Source organism: Sprattus sprattus (genome assembly GCF_963457725.1).
Source record: "Sprattus sprattus genome assembly, chromosome: 2".
Classification (NCBI taxonomy): domain Eukaryota; kingdom Metazoa; phylum Chordata; class Actinopteri; order Clupeiformes; family Clupeidae; genus Sprattus; species Sprattus sprattus.
Window position 1 is genome coordinate 52,261,027 of NC_137921.1, and position 19,914 is coordinate 52,280,940.

Here is a 19,914-nt window from a genome sequence, read left to right on the forward strand (position 1 = left end):
TTAGCTTAATATACAGAGTTAGCTATTCGGGGACATATGTAACGTAAAAAAAACTCGAATGAAACACTGTGAAAACACGAAGGGAAGAATGCGCTCCTCCTTGCATTCCCTCCCTCAATCCCCTCCGCTCTTCTGCGTCACAAGCGCACAAGTTCTCCTGCCGCTCCAGCAGTTTTCCTTGAATCGCGCACTAGTCTACCGCTTCAACTGTTCCCAAGCTGACTTCCTTTGAAATCGTGGCTTAAGTTTTCAACGGAGCACCTCGTGTGTAAATTAGATATTTTTCATATCGTCTTGGAGTTCTTTTCCTGCGTTGGAATAAATACAACTAGAACCTCAAATATTAACAGCTTTGAATGGAATGATGATGCGCGCGTGAACGGGGAATACCACCTTTCCTGAAGAAGTTTCCAAATAAATGCTCATGTGGAGACGGTCCATCGTTTATGTCGGACGATGGCGAAGGCATTTTTTGTCGTTTATTTGATGTACACTGTCCTTGGAATCAACCGGGTGACTGGTAAGTTTACAAAAATCCGTTTGCCAAGTAGAAGGCAAACTTTGAACTATGCGCAATAACACATGGCAGTTATTTCAGCAAATCTTAACGAACCAAACATTAATGATGCGGGATGCTGTTGAATGCAATATTTCTTTCCAGCCTTCTGGAACAAAGGTCAAGTTTTCTTTTAATGTATCAAATAAAGGAAATTGATGCTATTTTGAATTAATGTAAGGGTAGATTTTATATCTACTTTTGTTGTTATTCTGCAGTGTACTTAAATATGCCTTCAATAATTTCGTGTTAACTTCCTGTCTATGATGTTACATTGAGGTTGACTATTCAGTCTTTGTAATTTTCCTTATTCCTTCCCATATCTCTTTTGGCCAGTGGAATTAATGAACTGCTTTACTATTGTTAATCATCATCTCGCCATGAATTCCCCACGTCATATAACTAAATGTATAAGCGCACAAATCTGTTAATGGCGTGGCATTGTGGTGTTTGAGGCCCGTGTCCCTTGCCCTAGTTCCTCTCGAACAGGAACCCCACCTCAGGGCTCTGAACGTGGGGAGAGCAGGGCCGCAGAGCCCAGCCCTGGCCCATCTGCCCCTCGCTTCCTGTTTTGACACAGCACGGAGGACGGCTGCTGCTGCAGCAGTGGAAAAATAGCCCCGAGATCCACAGAGAGGATCTGGGTAGAAACATTTGAGATGTTTGTCCCTGTGTGACATCCCATAACTTGGTGATGTGTTACTCTCAGTTCAATTTTAATGAACTTATTTCCTTATCTCATGTCAAACATGGACAAGGTGTTGTACCCAACCAGACTATGCTGATGTGTGTAGTTCATTCTCCAGTGCTAACTGAAGAGACAAGTGAGACATTTGCAATCCCATGGACCAGTCTAGTTTAACAACATGTGTCAAGAGAAAAGGAAGAGATTTGACTGTTTTCACATTCAAGCTACCAGTTTCTTATTATGTTCTTCAGGATAAAATTTGTTTTATTAAACACTCAGACATATCCATTGGAACAATTCACTATATTTATTGAGTAAATGAAAGGAAGGAAAGGAAAGCAAAGCCTGTTATAGACAACCTTCAAAAAGACAAGAGTAAAAAAAAAATGCATATGTACCGTATAAAAACTATGCTACTGCTTTCTGTGCTTTCAGCATCAGAGCTTAGGTTCACATCTGAGCCTCCTGACCTCAGCATCCAAGAAAGCGTCCACAGAATCAATGCAACTGACACCCTGGAGATTACCTGCAGGTTGGATGACCATTGTCCTACTGCACCCCTAACTTCAGCACTCTGTATACCATTATGCTAATTGCCAAAACCTAGATTGTATATTAAAGTTTCAGTCTGCATGTTACTATCCAAAGGCAATATTCCTCAAGCCGTGTAGTATGACTAGTGTAGCAATATAGCACACTTTTCTGAAATGGATGTTTTATTGGGGTAATTGATATTGAGATGCAACTTTGTTTTGTGGCTGACTATTTATTTACTTACTTTCACTCTCTCTGCCCTGCTTTGTTGTCCAATGTAGTGGTCAGCAGCTCCTTGAGTGGGACACACCTTTCAACCGGAGTCACGTAGACGGCCGCCTGTCTTTGGTGGACTGCAGTAGAGCCGGTCTGTTCTGTAGTACCCTTATTGTCACTGCGGCGACAGCCAATGAGACAGGGCTCTACCGGTGCTCCTTTAGGAACCAGCCGGTGGAGGATGGAAAGACATCTGCCTCTGTATATGTGTTTGTCCAAGGTGAGCACCCCCCCTCCACTCATGCAAGTGACACAGTGACTCCAAACGTTTTCTCAGTTGGTACTGCCACACCTAGTTTATTTTCCACACTGACGAAAAGGTGGAAGGGACAAGATGTATATTTAATTGAATTGTATTTCACATTGTTGAGACACGGATTAAAAAGAAAACTTCTTGAGTTTAACAACAATTAAATATTTCTGTCCCCTGAACAGGGAAGATCTCCTCCAAAGTACAGGGTACACAAATAAGTTGAGTTTGGGAAGGGGGGCAGCTGTGCTTTGCTCTGGGCGCAAAGCTTCTCATTATTTGTGCATTAAGCCGAATACTTCAAAGGAGGCAGACCAGATCATTTAGTGATTTAACTTGGTGCAGTGTCTCATGTCCATGGCTCATTACCCAAGCAGGCGAAGGAAAGGCCCCAGGTCAGACACACTGAGGCACTCGTATAGTGAATTATCATTTCGTTTTTTTAACCCCACAGTCCTGAGTCTATGTCCTACCTGGGCCAACATACAATCTATCTGAGAGAGAGATATTTACTTGACTTGCATTGTCACAACACTATTTAACAACTAGAAGGGGCTTGGGGGATGGAGACCTCTGCCAAGGCTAAATGTCCTATCTCGAAAAGTTATTGAAAGTGAAAATTAATTTGTTGATTTGCCCTGTGATTTGGATCTTCCTTGGGTTCAGCCTTAGCCCATGCTTCACCAGTCCTTTAAGATTCATGAAAAATCTCATAGGACTTGCGTAATCCTGCTGACAAACAGACAAACAAACAACAGAGAAAGACAAACAAACGGCACTAAGAAACATAACCTCCTGGGCAGAGGTCATAATAAGAAGAAGACATTTATGATCTGGAGCATATGATGTGTCTGTTTGCAGTTTGCCTGTTTCTAACACATACACATCCCTGTCATGTTATTAGTGAATGTTACTGCTGTAGTCACTAAGTCCAAAGGTGACTCATATGGACTGATCCTGAGACAGCACTTTGATTTACTGTTGGGGTTTCCTTTTTAAGATGCACTGATCCCAACACGCCTTTCCGATGAACATTCAGTGTGGGAAGTTCTGCGAACTGTCACCAGATGTTTCTGTTAACACGGTCCTGGTTCTGGTTTTGGTTCTAGACTACAGGTCCCCGTTTGTCCGCTCAGCCCATCCGTATGACGTGGTGTTTATCCGGGAGGGGGAGCAAGTGGTGATCCCATGTCTTGGTTCCGTAGAGGACATCAACGTCACTCTCTTCACGGTGAGTTGAACCGCTGCTGATGACCTTGAAACCAGTATCCAGCCCTGATCTTGCACAGAACCGGTACTAAATGAGTGTCAGGTCTGTTCCACTGTCAGGTGTTATCAGTCAGACAGTAGGTTTTTCCAAACAAATCATATTCTCAGATAGTTTTTCATAGTTTAAGTTTAATTGTGTGTTGTGATAAGAAATGATATAATAAGGTTATTAGAATAGAATAGAATAAGGTTATTTTTTGCCAGCTGAAGATGGCTCAAGTATTTAATGTATCCATAATGTAATGTTACTGTCTTAATGATTTAATCCTTCAGTATGTAGCCATCTGCTCTGATTGTGGCCTTTTTGGACTATTAACTTCCAAGTCATACCAAGAGAGTATGATTTATCTTTGGTTAGCCACAATAGTGTGCCATTAACTTATTAAAAATGAATTGCCAGTGGTTATGGCCCTTTGATAGGCAGATGGTTTGGATAAGGAAAAGTGGAAGGCACAACTCGTTGAGACTTCACTATCCGAACTATGAGCTTCTGTTCTCCCTGTTCAATGGCAAGTAATGTTTGGGGGTTGCAGTGATTTTGGCCAGTGTAGGTTCCTTTGCACAATCTCATAACACACACTGTTTCCACTGGAACTCAACTCCGTATTGCCACCGCTGCATGACTGTCTTGGGTTTCTCTCAAAGGAGTATGATGAAGGATGCTTAAATGAAATAAACATTCTCTGCCCTCAGCTTGTTTAAACTGTAAATGCCTTTCATCACGTACCAGCAGTTGTTTAAGTCATGCAGGCCTGTGTGCGATAATGGAAAAAAAATAAGTAAGCAACGTGGTCCAACATGGTCTCTTGCCAAGAACTTTTGTTACAGGAGATAATTTAAGATAATGTTTAAAACACAGTTTCAATCTGAGTTTAGATACACATACCGTTTTGATGTAATCATCACTTTTTATTCATATTTATTGATATAAACAGGTGATAATTCACTAGCTATTAATGAAAGAGTGATACTCTTGAAGAGTGCGTTATGCTCAATAATGCGCTAGGCATAGGTCCAGAATGGGCCTACTTTTGGGAATGGGAAATTATATTATGACAAATGTTACTTTCTTTCAGAAATACCCTCACAAAGAAGTCCCCTCAGATGGGAAGAAAGTATACTGGGACAGCAAAAGAGGTTTCGTCCTACCCAGTCACCTGATCAGCTTTGCTGGCCTGGTCTACTGCCATACCCACATCCATAACGAGACCTTCTCCTCCTCCTTATATCTAATTGCTGTTGTAGGTGAGAGGATGGTTCAGTGTTTTTCAGTTAGTTAGTGGCTTATTTGGAAAAGTAGTGTCTACAACAGATGACACTTTTCAAATTGAGTATGAATGTATGCACACGGATCAAGTTATGTATTAGAAACTGTCCTTATGGAGTAAGTCTGATCTGTGACATTGGTCATCGTATATGTGTGCTGTTCATGCCGTCCTAAGTCATTCTTATAGGAATGTCTGATAGTCAGACTGTTTGGGCTCACATAGACACAGGTGCCTTTGCACTGCTCTGAGTTTGTCTGATGACTGTGATGCCAGGAGAACAATACCGTTCAGACCTCACTTCCTACCCACCTTCACTCTCCCCACCTCCACCCCACCGTAATGGCTCCCTCCCTTTTCCGCAGGATACAAGATCCATGACCTCACTGTGACCCCTGGGCATGAGAGACTGTCTGTAGGGGAGAGGCTGGTGCTCAACTGCACAGCTCGCACCGAGCTTAACGTGGTCTTGGACTACACATGGAAGTTTCCACAGGGCCAGGTCAGTTCCAGTCAGCCAGTGGGGTGCCATGCCTGTCTGCTCACGGCCCACCCAGTGCCCCCCATACACTTTCCCCATACACTCCTCCCCCGTACGTTAAGCCATCTGTGACGGGGGCTGTGGGCCTGCAGTGGAAAATTGCGTGTATTTATATTTGTTTATGTGCGACACAGAAAGTAAGTAAATGAGGTCCACTTGTTAAACTTGCATCTGTTCTCATCCTCCTGTCAGGTCCAGTCTGTGAACAGCTCTCTGTCTCGAGCTAAACTCCAATCTCACAAGAAGAAACTGTGGAACACTCTAGAACTGTCCAACACGTTCACCATAGAGAATGTAACAGTAGAAGACGCCGGAAAATACTCCTGCACTGCTTCCAGTGGTGGAATGATTAAGACTACCAGTGCTACTCTTACAGTCTATGGTATCCCACCTAGTAAAATACATTAATAATTCACTGCTATTGGAAATGGAAACAATGTGAATTGCAAATTGTGCTGCATATTTTTTCCCACAAAACAAATAGCTAAGTAGATTTATTACATGTAATATTTTTGTCAGTCATTTATATGTGATAGTGTCATTATGACCGCCGCTGTTTTTGGTATTTGTTGTTCACTGATTGGACTGTTAGATGCTTCTTGCAGGGCATGGGTGCATTTAGAGGCTGTTTAGTGTGGGTTTGATGGGTTTTGTGTTTGTTTACCCTTCAGGAAAGCCCTTTATAGAGCTGAGTGATCAATTGATTGACACCCTGGAGGTCTATGCCAAAGATGGGATAGCCAGGATCCCTTTGAAGTACACTGCCTACCCAGACCCCTCAGTGAAATGGTATGGGTTGTGTGCGTGTGTGTGTGTGTGTGTTTGTGTGTGTGTGTGTGTGTGTGTGTGTGTGTGTGTGTGTGTGTGTGTGTGTGTGTGTGTGTGTTTGTGAGTGTACGTGCGTGCGTGTGTCTGTCTGTCTTTGTGTATTCTTGTGCGTTTGAGTCTGTGTGTCAATCTTTCCCTGTGTGTATTACAAGCTGTGTGTTTTATGGCTTTGTGTTATAGTGTTGTGTTTTTTTCTGTAGGTTTAAGAACGATCAGCCCATCAGTAAAGAGGACAGATACAGGGTAAAGCCAGGGAGAGACTTCCTCACCATCCTGGATGTGGTGGAGAAGGATGCTGGGAATTACACAGTGGTCCTGACCAACCGAATCACCAAAGAGGAGCACAAGCACACTTTCAGACTGCTGGTTAATGGTAAACAAACCCATCTATCCTCTATATATCCATCCATCTATCTATCTATCTATCTATCTATCTATCTATCTATCTATCTATCTATCTATCTATCTATCTATCTATCTATCTATCTATCTATCTATCTATCTATCTATTTCTCCATCTGTCTGTATCACTATCTATCTATCTATCTATCCTCTCTTCCTTTTTTCTCTTTTCTTTTCTTTTCACATCTCTTTTCTTTTCATCTTGTGTTCTCACTTCTTTCTTTTCAGAAGACGCTTATTTGAGTGTGTGTGTTTGTGTTTGTCTGTACCTATGCAGTTCCACCTCAGATCTTTGAGAAGGAGGTTGCCGTGCATTTAGACGCACACATGTACGGCAGTAGCCCCTCCCTCAGGTGCACCTCCCGTGGAGGCCCCTCTCCAGTCGACATCCAATGGCAGTGGATGCCCAAGGAAGACTGTCCAATCCTCTTCCAGTAAGTGAAATCACATGACTTTGTGTCAGCCACATCTCAAAACAAAAGCTAAATTCAAATTTTTTTTCTCTATTTATGTGTTTGCTGCATATAAGTTGTGATTCTGTTTGTGTTTGTGTTGTTGTGTTGACTGTGTGGTGGATGGCTGGGGGTTGTTTTGTGGTTGTGGATGCTCAGAAGCACAGGTGGCTGGGATTGAAAACATGCGTGAGGAGGACCTCTGGTAGGGACAATACGAATGACCTTTGACCACTGAGAGACAGGAGGATGTGATTGAGGTCGGACACAATGAGCTCTGTCCAAGAATTCAAAACACTGTCAAGCAGGGTGCTGAATGAGTGAGAGAGTGTGTGTGTATGTTTGTGTGTGTGTGTGCTAGCGTATTTATGTCTCGCGCATGTTTTACCACACCTGATTGGTGTAGTTGTCATCAGTATAGATTAGATACTGTACTCATGGTTTTGACTCAAACACCCAAGGAGACACTAATATAAGGCAGTTATCTTGCTGGGAAAAAATTCTTCGTAAAGAAAGTGGTTGCAGGGTTTAGAAGTTAAGTTCAGTTTAGAGGATGGCCAGGTAACATTTTGGACTGAGTGACTTGGCTTCAATTGTGGCGAGAATCACTGCAATGAAACAGTGGCCTTGCTTGGAATGCTTCGACTGGACGATGAGCTTCTTGGGCGCGTGTTGTGATTCGTCAATGACTCATAAGAGGGGACCTTATCTTAAGACTGCACCACGGCCTACTTCCTGTCCCCCTCATCGCAGCTTCCTGTTGTTCCAAAACTGGACTTTTACAAATGACCTTTCCTTCAATACCGCCTTTCACACTTCTGTCAGAGTTCTACCCTTCTCTCCCCCTATCTTACCATCGCTTAAGTTCTCCTTTAGCTTACTCTGTTTATATCTGGCTTAGTGCCATCATTGCTGATCCGTGTGTGTGAGTTTTTTGATGTTCCTGGGCTTGTCTCACAGTCAGAAAATAGCTTGTGTAATCACCACTGAAATAGCAAGCCTGTTCTAAAAACTCTGTTTTTCTGCATATTTATAAATACTACGCATTCTAATTCTGTGTGCTTGTGTTTTTTAAGCATGTGCTGACAAATTGGTGAGCTGAGTTGCGCATGTGTTCATTGTGTTCCCAGGTCCAATAGTATTTACATTCCTCAAAATAGGCCCTGAATCAGTTTATTTTAATTTCTGAAGGAATTTCAGATTGTGTATTCTGTGTGTGGCATGCATCAATACCGTTGTATGTCTTGGCACAGCTTTCTTCTCCCAAGCTGACACGAAACAGACTAAAGCCACACGGGATTTTATCTGTGCATACGTGTATCCATGGCTCTGTTCTGTTATTATTCGTGTCTGCTACAGGCGAGGGGTAGCGAGGCCTGTGAGTCGACTGAAGGAGTGTACCCAGTGGAGGGTCCTCACCAACGGCACAGCTCTCAACCACGTCAGCAGCCCCAGCACCATCACCGATGCCTCTCTCAAGGTACCGCCACTCCCTCTGACCAAACACAGAAGCTGTCACTGTGAATGTGTTTGAGTTGGTTACGTCAACCAAACTCACTATTACCATATAGATACATAGATAGATAGATACTTCATTGATCCCAAAGAAAATGTAGGCATCCAGTAGATTATTCTGATACCTGAACGCAAAGTGATTGGAAATGTACTTTAGTGTTGGTGGGAAATAAACACTTAAGACCGACAAATACATTTTTGTGGGTTTTTATCTGATATATCCAGAAATTATTTTGATAAAGAATATAAAAAGATGAAATAAAGAATCAGTAGATTTCTGCAACCTCCTAATATTCTTTGTACAAAAAATACAATTTCTAACAAAAATATCGATAGCTTAAACACAATTCAGTGTCTGGCAGTAAGGTTTCATACACTGGCACATGTGTCCTCTCCACCAGGTTATATCACCAAGAATATAGAACATTAATACCATTTTCAAAAAGACAGCGGCATCATCTCTTTTCACAGTTCTCCTCTATGTGCCCAGAACACACTACTGCTGCTAGTAAATGAGCTCAAAACATGACACGTTTACGTACATCAGTTACACCTTCTGTACACTCAAAGTGTTCTGAACTGCGTCAACATGTCAAGTGTACTCTTTCACATAGCAGACTGGGACACCTTTAGTCTCAGATCAAAATCTGTAGCCTTTAAACACCCTTACAGCTGTTGGTTTGTGTGTGGGGAATCAGGGGAAAAAAATCAATCTTTGTGTCCATACTGTCCTCTTGATCAGGGCAGCCGTGGCCTACTGGTTAGGGTTTCGGGCTGAAAACCGTACGGTGGCTGGTTCGATCCCTGACCAGTAGGAAAAATGTGGGCGGGGGAAGTGGTAGACCACTGTTCTCCCATGTCCACATCCATGGCTGAAGTGCCCTTGAGCAAGGCACCTAACCCCAATCACTGCTCCCCGGGCGCCGCCAAAGGCAGCTCACTGCTCCGGGTTAGTGTGCTTCACTGTGTGCTTCACTGTGTGTATCACTACCCTGGATCGGTAAAATGCAGAGATAGAATTCAGAGTGTGTGTGTGTCACTATCTCTGCCGTAAACATAGTCACTAGTCACTAGGGCTCATTCCCATTTCCATCATTTCCATTGATTCTCTAACAGTGACATATCAAACTCTCCGTGTGTGTGTGTGTGTGTGTGTGTGTGTGAAGACGGTGAGCACGCTGAAGATCCACAAGGCTGAGGACCACGCTCTCTACAGGTGCATGGCCACCAATAAAGCAGGAGTGGACGAGTACATCATCGTCTTCCAGGTCACACGTGAGTCCGACACTCGTTCTCAGACGATATATGGGTGATCAGATGCCTTGGGAGGTTTAAATAGTGATGCTGTTTTATTCCAGTGCTGGATAAAATCTTGATGCGCTCAGGATTTGTCATTGTTGGTTTTGAGTTTAGACTTATAGAGAAGGTTTCTCAAGATTTACTGGAGAGGGCATGATAAAAAAAAATGTGTGTGTGTTCTGTCGTCTTTCTATGCTGACAGGGGGCCTGGAGCTCAGTTTGAATTCCTCATCCGAGCCCATTGAGCAGGACAACGTGGCTCTGCAGTGCACAGCAGACCGGCTGCTCTACGGCAACTTGACCTGGTACCGGGTGTCGAATGTGTCCAGCAGTCCAGAGACCCAGGCCTTCCCGGCCGCCCAGCCTTGCCGCACCCTGCCCCGGCCCCTCCTGCCCCTGCCCCAGGCCACCCCGCTCAGGGTGCAAGGCAGCAACATAACCATGGAGCTGCTGCTGACCAATGCCTCCCTGCAGGACGAGGGCCTCTACGTCTGCCAGGTGGAGAGCCTCACCATGTCGTCCGAGAAGACCTGCCTGCTCCACTACCTCTCGCTCAGGGGTAAGGAACATGGAAATCTCTTGACCTCTCTATAACCCTCTCCTGGGTTGGTCCCAAGGAGGATGGCTCTTCCTTTACAGAGATATATAGTAGTATGTCAAGGTTTCCTCTCAAACAAGTTAACAAAAACTTGAATTCTAATATGGTCATCAGGGGGTTTGGAGGTTGGAGGCTTCAGGAATATATTCTTGTGAAGTGCTTCAAGACAGTGCTCCTTTTCAATGTATCAGTGTTAATAAAAAGTTATAAAAGGTAATAAAAATGGAAACTGAATTGAATTTAGTTGAACGTGGCTATGACAAACTTATCTAGAGGAAAACTCTTGAGTAGACTATTGTACCTTCTTCTGCAGTAAGACTATTCTCTGTGCCAGTTACAACAACAGTACCGCTTGTTCAAACATACCACATCAGTCTAGCTCCATTACCTTTAACGTAAACTGAATTGTGTTGATGAACTCCTCCGTTGTGTGTTTAGCCCTGGAACCAGCCAAAATCACCAGCGTCCTTACCGACCAAAGAGTGAATGTGAGTGACTCGACCACAATGACATGTGAGGTGTCCGGTACTCCGACACCAACCATCATCTGGACCAAGAACAACCAGACTGTGGGAGAGGTGTCTGGTGAGCTGCTTTTCCTTATTAAGTTTGTTGTAGTATTTTGTTCGGTATGTCATGGAATTCTGATAATACCATTCTGTTATCATCATATGAACTGCTTTTATTTGCACTCTTCATAGTGAGACTACTGTGCAATGGCCTGTAGTACAGATGGACTACTTACGTGATATATTCTATCTTCTTAGAGGTGTAAGAATAATAACATTATCGCTATATGCTAATGATACTGTGGTAATGACTCTTGTTTTTGTCTTTTTTTTTTTATTATTGTTTTTGTTTTGTGATGATTTTGACACTGAGTACACATTTATGTGTCTTTTTTCCCCCCAGGTGTACTTCTCAAGCGGTCCAACAGCATATTGACCATCCTGCGGGTCAAGAAAGACGACAGTGGCCTGTACGTCTGCAGCGCCTGCAACAGCCAAGGCTGTGACACAGACCAGTCCTTCCTCAGCGTGGAAGGTGAGCCATCACCACATCAGGAAGTGACAGCAGGGACAAACGAATAATCAGCTTTAGTTATTCAGAGGACATTTAACAGAAATCAGCCTTAATCAGTCAAATGCTTACAGTTTGATCCCCTTTAGCCAATCAGTAGCAACATTAAGTTAACAAATAGTCCTCAAGTAGAATATTTCCTGTCAAAATGATGCATTTCCTTTGAAAAATCAAACACACGTACCTTTTAAAAACCTTGATCAACCTTGTTTAAACATATTTTTCAAAATCATTAATTTCTATCAAACAGGTGGTAAAGGGATCTCATATCACGTAACCTCTTCACTTTACAGTATGGAGTTTATATGGAATAGATTCTACACCAACTATCCCTGTATTTGTTTAGATCAGGCTTATTTGTCTTAAAGAAACTCTGATGTTAAAAATAGCCTCTTGTCCGTCAGGCAGGAAGTTGACCCTTCTGGTGTACATCCTTTGGTTGTGGCTAAAAAGAAAGCAGAGCAAAGAGTCCCAGAACACAAAGGGGAGAAGGGACCGCACCTCCTCCTCCGGACCCCTCTCCCCTCCCCTTCTCTTTACTGGCCTTCCTCCGCCACCTCCCCTTCCCCACGTTCTCTCACATTCTTTCCAGAGCCCTCCATTCCACCTAGCTCGAGATACACATACACACAGAGGGTTGAAGAGAGACATATAGAGAGAGAACAACATAAAGACAGAGAAATAGAGAAAGAGAGAGAGAGAGAGAACAATATAAAGACAGAGAAATAAAGAGAGGGTAGGTAGAGACAGAGAGAGAGACAGAGGGAGGGAACATAACAACAGACAGACTAACAACAACACGGAACTAGCACATGTGCTAGCTGTTTGCAGAGCGTACGTGACTCATCGCCTGCCACGGATGCTCGGCGGGGGCGTCACACAGACGCCACTGAGGCTCACTAACGAGGGGGGACAGGGACTGTAACGAGGAGCCCCCATTCTCACGGTTCCTACAGTGTTAAAGAGATAATGAGGAAAAAGTGGAAAGGGCTGGAGTGAAGGGAAAGGGAAGTACAGAAAAACATTTTAACTCACTGAGAAGATTGAGATATTGAAGTAATGCATGGAGACAAACGTGGGAAAAGAGTGAGTAACCAGAATAAGAGTAGCTGAGGAAAAAATGGAGGAAAACATGAGAAGTAGCGGTGAGGAAATGTGTGGGGAGAACCACGCATGGCTGTGGAGGAACTGTAGTGTTGATGTTTGATCAGAGCCGGAGCTGTAGCCATTCTCTCAGTAGCTCTTTTTAAGTCTCCTGTGTTTGGGTCTCAGCTTCTTCTGTTGCCTTTGGCTGGAGGTTCTGGTCAATTCAGTATTATTTGTTAGTATTATTAATAGTACATGGCTTTTGGGCTCTGCTTAGCAATCACATTCCAGGCCTATCTGCAGACATGAAACGCTCTCCTGCATCTCCTGTCCCCAGATGCATATCATCAGTCTAAAGAAAAGTTTTATTTATGTATTTATCTTTTAAGGGCCAGATTACATGCTGTAATTATTGAGCTACCAAGCAACACTTGGATTGCATTTTTTGTGCAAGAAAATATGATCAGTTTTTATACTATTGGTTCTGCAGAACAGAGAACGAATAAGGAAACCTAAATGTCCGGTTTTGCCAAGTGCTAATGCTGATAATGCTAAAAATGAACCGTGCAGGTGCAGAGGAGAAGATGAACGTGGAGCTGATCGTGCCAATCGGAGCTGTGGTCATAGCCATCTTCTTCTGGATCCTCATCGTCTTCGTCATCCGGAGCCGGAAACGGGTAACTGTTTACCAACCCACCGCAAGCCCGCACTCAATGACCGTGCACACGTTTGCTCAAACGCATTTATTAAAACGTGCACACACACACACACATACGCACACACACACACACACACACACACACACACACACACACACACACACACACACACACACACACACACACACACACACACACACACACACATGGACACAAACATACACAAACTCATAAACACGTCACCTCAGCATGTTGGAGCTTGCACCACTTTGACAAATTGGAACCGACTGGCAAGGCTGCTTGGCATGCCTTCTCTCCTTTGTCCGTTCCAGGAAAGAGGCCCTGCTGGTTCACCAGTAAGTCACGTAGGCCAGCCAGCTCTGGCCTGCACCCTCTATCAGGTCTCACAGACTGGGGCTGTCCGGCTGCACGGTTGGGGTCTGGGAGTGTCGAGGGGGGAATGGGTGGTGATGGGTCGATCTGGTGCACGGGCCCATTAACTTCCCACAATGTAGGACCAGGGGGTGAGACATGCTGAGTGACAGGGTAGAGTGCAGGGGTAGGTGACCCGCAGGCGATCTGTGTGTGTAACCAGGCCAATGTCTCTTCCCTTTCCTTTCTATCATCTTCTCTGTCTTTCCCTATCCCTCGCTCTCTCTCTCTCTCTCTCTCTCTCTCTCTCTCTCTCTCGCTGGGTGACAGCCAAATGAGGAGCTGAAAACTGGCTACCTGTCAATGATCCTGGACGAGGATGACATGCCGATGGACGAGCACTGCGAGAGACTCCCTTATGATGCCAACAAGTGGGAGTTTCCCAGAGACCGACTCAAGCTAGGTGCGTCAGAATGATCCAATTTCCAGTCAAGATTGCCTCGCTGATTCTGTGACTTCCTTAGCCGGAGTTTCCTGAGGACACTGGTGTGAGACTGAACATCTTGTTTTCCTCTGTATCGTAGGAGAGCCACTGGGTCGAGGAGCCTTCGGTCAGGTGGTGGAGGCCTCGGCATTTGGCATTGAGAAAGCCACAACCTGCGCTACTGTGGCAGTGAAAATGCTTAAAGGTATTTAAAAAAAATCATGTGATCCCTTTTTGGGCACATTGTTTTTTTCATTTGTAGTAACATGTCAGTGGCATCAGAGTTTGTTTCTTTTACGCCAAATTGCAGGCCACAGAAGCAGAAGACCGTAGACTTAGAGTGTAGTCTTAACCTCAGGCCCTGGGCTCTGTAAAGCACCTTGAGACCATTTTATTGTTTTGGCGCCACTTTCACACACAAACATGCATGATAGTGTTTAGCGTGGCATTATATCATCAACTCCTCTTTAAGATCTGGTGTGTAGATGCCCTTTCGTTGTGAAAATGAGTTGTCTCTTACTATTCCCACCAATAGAGGGCGCCACTACCAGTGAGTACCAGGCCCTCATGTCTGAACTGAAGATTCTCATTCATATCGGCCATCATCTCAATGTAGTCAACCTGCTTGGAGCATGCACAAAACCAGGAGGTGAGTCATCACACACACACACACACACACACACACACACACACACACACACACACACACACACACACACAAAACCACACACACACACACACACACACACACACACACACACACACACACACACACACACACACACACACACACACACACGTGTCAAGTGGTTGTGTGTTTTATGTTTTGTACATCAGTTCATTAAGGCCCTGTGGTTTTGAATGCCACTGTGCCCCATGTGGTCTCTCCTCCTCCCCATTATCAACATGCCTGTCTGTAGCTTTTGTAAAGGACTGCTTGTCCTAAGTGTACGAAGCACATTTTGTTCTCTACGCATTATTACGTTTTTATAGAGTGCAAGAGGATGCTTTCAGCGTCCCTTTCTAAATGAACGTTAATTATCCATTTACACCACCCCAAAGATACAGAGAGGCTGCAACACTTGTGCAGCTCATCTCTCTATACTCCTCTCCTGCCCTCCTCTTCTCTCTATCTGTCTCTCACTCTCTCTTTATCGTTCTCTGTTTTCATATGTCGTTTTGATCACTCTTTCTCTCTGTATCTCTCACCATATCTTCCTCTCTCTTTCTTTCTTTATCTCTCTCTGTTTTCATATGTCGTTTTGATCACTCTTTCTCTCTGTGTCTCTCACCATCTCTTCCTCTCTCTTTTTTTTATCTCTCTCTTTCAGGTCCTTTGATGGTGATTGTGGAGTACTGCAAGAACGGAAACCTCTCCAGCTACTTGAAGAGCAAGCGGGAGGAGTACAGCCCTTTTAAGGTAAATTACCCCCAAATGTTTCTCACAAGAACAGTTGTAAACACCCCTTTGCCCCCTTCCTAGCCCCATTACAACCCCCCACAGAAGTCTGAGACGTGGTTACTCCAGTCCTCAGCCATTAAACAAGCAGCCGCAGATGCTGACTGATGTGGTTAGAGTGGTGGGGTCTTACATAAGGAGCTGAACGAAGGCCAGACACAAAATGAAGCATGGTGCAGGGAACTTTTAATGAAATAAAAAGAGACAAAACAAAAAAAACAAAGACAGGGGAGAGGAGAAGCAGACTTCTTTGTTCTAAGCCATGTGGAGAATAAGGCACACAACTTTGGGAAAGGTGACTGAAAAGTGTTTTTTTAATATTATCTGTACCGTAAACAGCTGGAGCTTTACAACATGATCTCTTACAGCAGGCCATTCTAACCAGCTTCATTTTGAACGAAACACATTCATCTATTTGATTGTCAGTTGGCTTCCATGGAGCATTGAGACCGAAAACTAAGGTCACATAAGGTTATTAGAAGAGTACCAGTAGCTAATCTCCACATCTCCATAGCTGACACACATCTGACACTGATACACATCTGCTCTCTTGTTCCAGAGACGAGGTCCGTTTCAGGTGGAGGAGGACTTCAGCCAGGGGGATCTGGGGTTGGGCACAAGGCTGGACATCTGCACCGGCACGGCAACCTGCTCTCGTGAGACCTGGACCGAGAGCTGCCTGGAGGAGCAAGGTATAGACTAATTTCACTATCCCTTTCCCCGTCCTCACTTTCCCTCACACACTTATCGACCATCTCGTTTTCCCTTACCGACCATCTCACTTTCCCTTCAACACCTACTGGCCACCTCACTTACCGCCTTACTCATTTACCTGATAACTATCCTTTACTCACTTATCAACTAGTCCCCTAGCTTTTACTCACTGGTTAAAAAAAATGGTTATCTGGGTTATACTCTGCATGTAACGATGGTACTGAGGTATTTTAACTTTTTAATATCTGATCTAAGAAGTTCTTCAACCTTACCCTTCATCGTTTATCCTGACAGAGAGCTCAGACTGGGACCATCTCGCTCTGGAGGACCTTATTAGTTACAGCTTCCAGGTGGCCAAGGGCATGGAGTTCCTCTCCTCTCGAAAGGTTAGCAGCTATTTAGGGGCTAATGCTACTGCTTAGCCCCTTGGAACTGATATCAGAATCAGGTCATGAGTCTTTGTGTATAGTCATACATAGGTTAGGTTTAATTAGGTGTTGATGAATGTGTGTACATCATGGCATGTGTGTACACAAATGTAAGAAGCAATGAAGTGTGTACCTAATGGAGATATCTATGTGAAATTGCAGTGCATTCATCGGGATCTGGCAGCGCGTAACATCTTGCTTTCAGAAAATAACGTGGTGAAGATCTGTGACTTTGGACTGGCCCGAGACGTGTACAAGGACCCCGACTACGTCCGCAAGGGAGATGTAAGATGCTCCGCCTATCAGCCGGCTCTCGTCTCTTCTTTATTTTAGCCCCTCTCGCTTCTTTTACCTCGCATGACGCCACAGTGGGGTTTGTTTATCTGGGTTGAAGCAAATACATCTCTTTTTAGAATACGCAAATGGACGTAAATGGGAGTGATAGTAAACACACTGGTCCGTCGTTCCTCGTCTGTTTGAAGTGTTGTTTACATATGGCGGATTGTCTCTGAAGTAGGGCCAGGTGGACATGTGTTGTGACCTCTCTGTCTGTCTGTCTGTCTGTCTGCCTGCCTGCCTGCCTGTCTGTCTGTCTGTCTGTCTGTCTGTCTGTCTGTCTTTCTGTCTGTCTGTCTGTCTGTCTCTCTGTCTGCCTGTCTGCCTGTCTGTCTGTCTGACTGTCTGTCTCTCTTTTGCAGGCTCGTCTTCCTCTGAAGTGGATGGCCCCAGAGACCATCTTTGACCGTGTCTACACCACACAGAGCGATGTGTGGTCATTTGGAGTCCTACTCTGGGAAATCTTCTCTTTGGGTAAATGTTTTTTGCAGTATTTCTGCCACAGCTGCTCGCTACTTACACAAAAAGTTTTTTAAGAATGGAGAATAAATGGAATACTTGCAGTACAGAAGTACTCTAGAATGCATAACTAAGACATCCTAAACTGATAAATATCCCTCCAATGTGCCTTATGTACTTAACACTTAATCAACTGATAAGTACTGTTAAAGTGTTATATAAGTACCTGTCATTATGAGATCTGCTTGGTGAGAGGATTAGAATCTAGTACATTGTAACAAGGGCATTTGAAGTAAAGGCTGATCTGGCAGGATGTTGATGTAACAGGATGTTGTGCTGTTGTAAGGGATGACATGAGAACAAACAGTGTGACCAAACCTGATAATGCACATCTGCTTAACTGTGATCTGACCTCTGCATGGCCTTTATCCACCCCCCCCCCCCCCCCAACTATTTGACACAGGGGCGTCCCCCTATCCTGGCGTGGCCATCGATGAGTCCTTCTGCCGCAGACTGAAAGAGGGCGCCAGGATGAGAGCGCCTGACTACGCCACACCAGAGATGTAAGATATTTCTTACCTTATTATTTCTTACCGGTTCGAGCCGCTATATTTGTTTCCCATTTACAGAGCTAGGACTGTGTATGAACATCAGTTTTTTTTGAGTTTTTTCTCTATTTAGCACAAAAACTGAACAGCGAGAGGACATTGAGGAATAATTTACTGAATTAAAAAAAAAATGTTGATATTAGAATCACGGACAGTACCTTTAATAAAAAGTAAATCGTAAAAAAATCAAACAGTGAAAGAGCCCTTTGCCTGTGTTTCAAAAACATTGGTATCAGTAGTGCTCTTTAACCTCTCGCTGATGAAGTAATCTGCCTCCTCAGATACCAGACCATGCTGGACTGCTGGCTGGAACGACCAACAGACAGACCCACATTTGCTGAGCTGGTGGAACACCTGGGCAACCTGCTCCAGGCCAGCGCACACCAGGTCTGACAGACCTATCTGTCTTCAAGCATAAACTGACTTCACTTAAGGTCTTGTTTCAAATCCACAGCTGTGTCTCCATTTCATTACATTAATACTTCTTACTGTCCCCCTCTTTGTGTGTGTGTGTGTGCCTAGGATGGGAAAGACTACATCCCTCTGACGGCCGGGGACCAGGAAGGTGTCTCAGGCTCAGTCCGTCCCAGAGGCCCCCTCGGCAGGTCACCCAGGGAGGACAGCACCACTGCACAGCTCCATTACGACAACGCCCCAGCATTAGGGTGGGCCAAAAACTTAGCTGCACAGTAATGCTCATCATCCAGCAACATGTTGGGAAATTGGTCTAACATGGACCGTTATTAGCACTATAAATGCACTGATGTGATTTTTATAAACTGTTGTCAGTCTTCATTGCAACATTTCAGTATAGAAATAGTGTGTATGATTCTAAATCTTTTTTGTGTCACCAACACAGGTATCCTCTTCAGGGTGATGGCCAGGCCATATTTGAGGACATTCCACTGGGCCATAGCCTTGTTCGGGTAAGCCTTGCAGTAGCAATTAGTAAGGCTATCATGTAAAACAAAATAACATGCATTGCAGCTTTGAATATTGGATAAACAAATACACCAAATACAAATTGAATCTCTTGTTTACTTGAGCCTGCTTGCATGCGTTTGGCTTTTCTCCCCCAGGATGTTGAGATTAACAGAGCAATGGGTCTCTCAGCAGAAGAGATGAAAAAACTGGACCACCACAGCAATCTCAATGGCACCTCACGCACACACCTGTTCAGGTGAGAGATCACCCTTAATCTAACCCTACCAACAGTATTAAATTAGACAGTTATTGTAATAGATGATGAAGTGCACTTTGATACAATGTAGTTACAATGTTATTACAATGTATGAACATAATGACTCGTGGTGACATGTAGACTTTAGATGCTGTGTTTTAAAGTGTGTTGTTGGTTTCTATTTTAAAGCCCAAACCTCCGGTGCAAGAGTAAAGAGTCGCTGGAATCGGAGTCTTCCAATCAGACGAGCGGGTACCAGTCTGGGTACCACTCTGATGATGCCGAACGAGGAGAGGATCCTATCTACGCCAACGAAGAGATGATCCTGAAGAGGGACACCATGAAAAGGCCACTGCCCAAGCCTGCTGAGAAATGTATCATGGATGTACGTTACAGTGCACCGCCTGTTTAGCGTTCAGCTTTCAGAAACACAATTCAACAACTTTCAAAGCAATAAAATAACACCCTTCACAAAAGCCCTCAATGTGACCGCTTTAACCAATAAGTCAAAAAGCCAACAATCGAATTCAAGGAGTTGACAACCGTCTAACTGGGATGATGTGATTTGTGCATTTT

General features: G+C 44.1%; 1 protein-coding gene across 1 annotated transcript in view; it reads left to right on the plus strand.

Annotated features, from left to right (window-relative positions):
- Positions 1-206: 206 nt before the first annotated feature.
- The window catches only part of kdr (kinase insert domain receptor (a type III receptor tyrosine kinase)), a 20,829-nt gene continuing 1,121 nt past the window's right edge, over positions 207-19,914 (plus strand). The window contains exons 1-30 of the mRNA XM_080833595.1: positions 207-520; positions 1,680-1,776; positions 2,060-2,274; positions 3,414-3,535; positions 4,650-4,818; positions 5,204-5,340; positions 5,572-5,761; positions 6,051-6,168; positions 6,408-6,580; positions 6,887-7,043; positions 8,421-8,541; positions 9,743-9,851; positions 10,078-10,434; positions 10,912-11,058; positions 11,386-11,517; positions 13,210-13,316; positions 14,001-14,133; positions 14,255-14,359; positions 14,690-14,803; positions 15,486-15,574; positions 16,173-16,305; positions 16,622-16,713; positions 16,918-17,040; positions 17,454-17,565; positions 18,014-18,113; positions 18,440-18,545; positions 18,681-18,823; positions 19,018-19,084; positions 19,238-19,338; positions 19,528-19,914. The exon at positions 19,528-19,914 is cut by the window's right edge and continues 1,121 nt beyond it. Coding sequence (XP_080689721.1) covers positions 457-520; positions 1,680-1,776; positions 2,060-2,274; positions 3,414-3,535; positions 4,650-4,818; positions 5,204-5,340; positions 5,572-5,761; positions 6,051-6,168; positions 6,408-6,580; positions 6,887-7,043; positions 8,421-8,541; positions 9,743-9,851; positions 10,078-10,434; positions 10,912-11,058; positions 11,386-11,517; positions 13,210-13,316; positions 14,001-14,133; positions 14,255-14,359; positions 14,690-14,803; positions 15,486-15,574; positions 16,173-16,305; positions 16,622-16,713; positions 16,918-17,040; positions 17,454-17,565; positions 18,014-18,113; positions 18,440-18,545; positions 18,681-18,823; positions 19,018-19,084; positions 19,238-19,338; positions 19,528-19,750 — 4,056 coding nt within the window. The 5' untranslated portion in view covers positions 207-456 and the 3' untranslated portion in view covers positions 19,751-19,914. The remainder of the gene's footprint in view (positions 521-1,679; positions 1,777-2,059; positions 2,275-3,413; positions 3,536-4,649; positions 4,819-5,203; positions 5,341-5,571; positions 5,762-6,050; positions 6,169-6,407; positions 6,581-6,886; positions 7,044-8,420; positions 8,542-9,742; positions 9,852-10,077; positions 10,435-10,911; positions 11,059-11,385; positions 11,518-13,209; positions 13,317-14,000; positions 14,134-14,254; positions 14,360-14,689; positions 14,804-15,485; positions 15,575-16,172; positions 16,306-16,621; positions 16,714-16,917; positions 17,041-17,453; positions 17,566-18,013; positions 18,114-18,439; positions 18,546-18,680; positions 18,824-19,017; positions 19,085-19,237; positions 19,339-19,527) is intronic.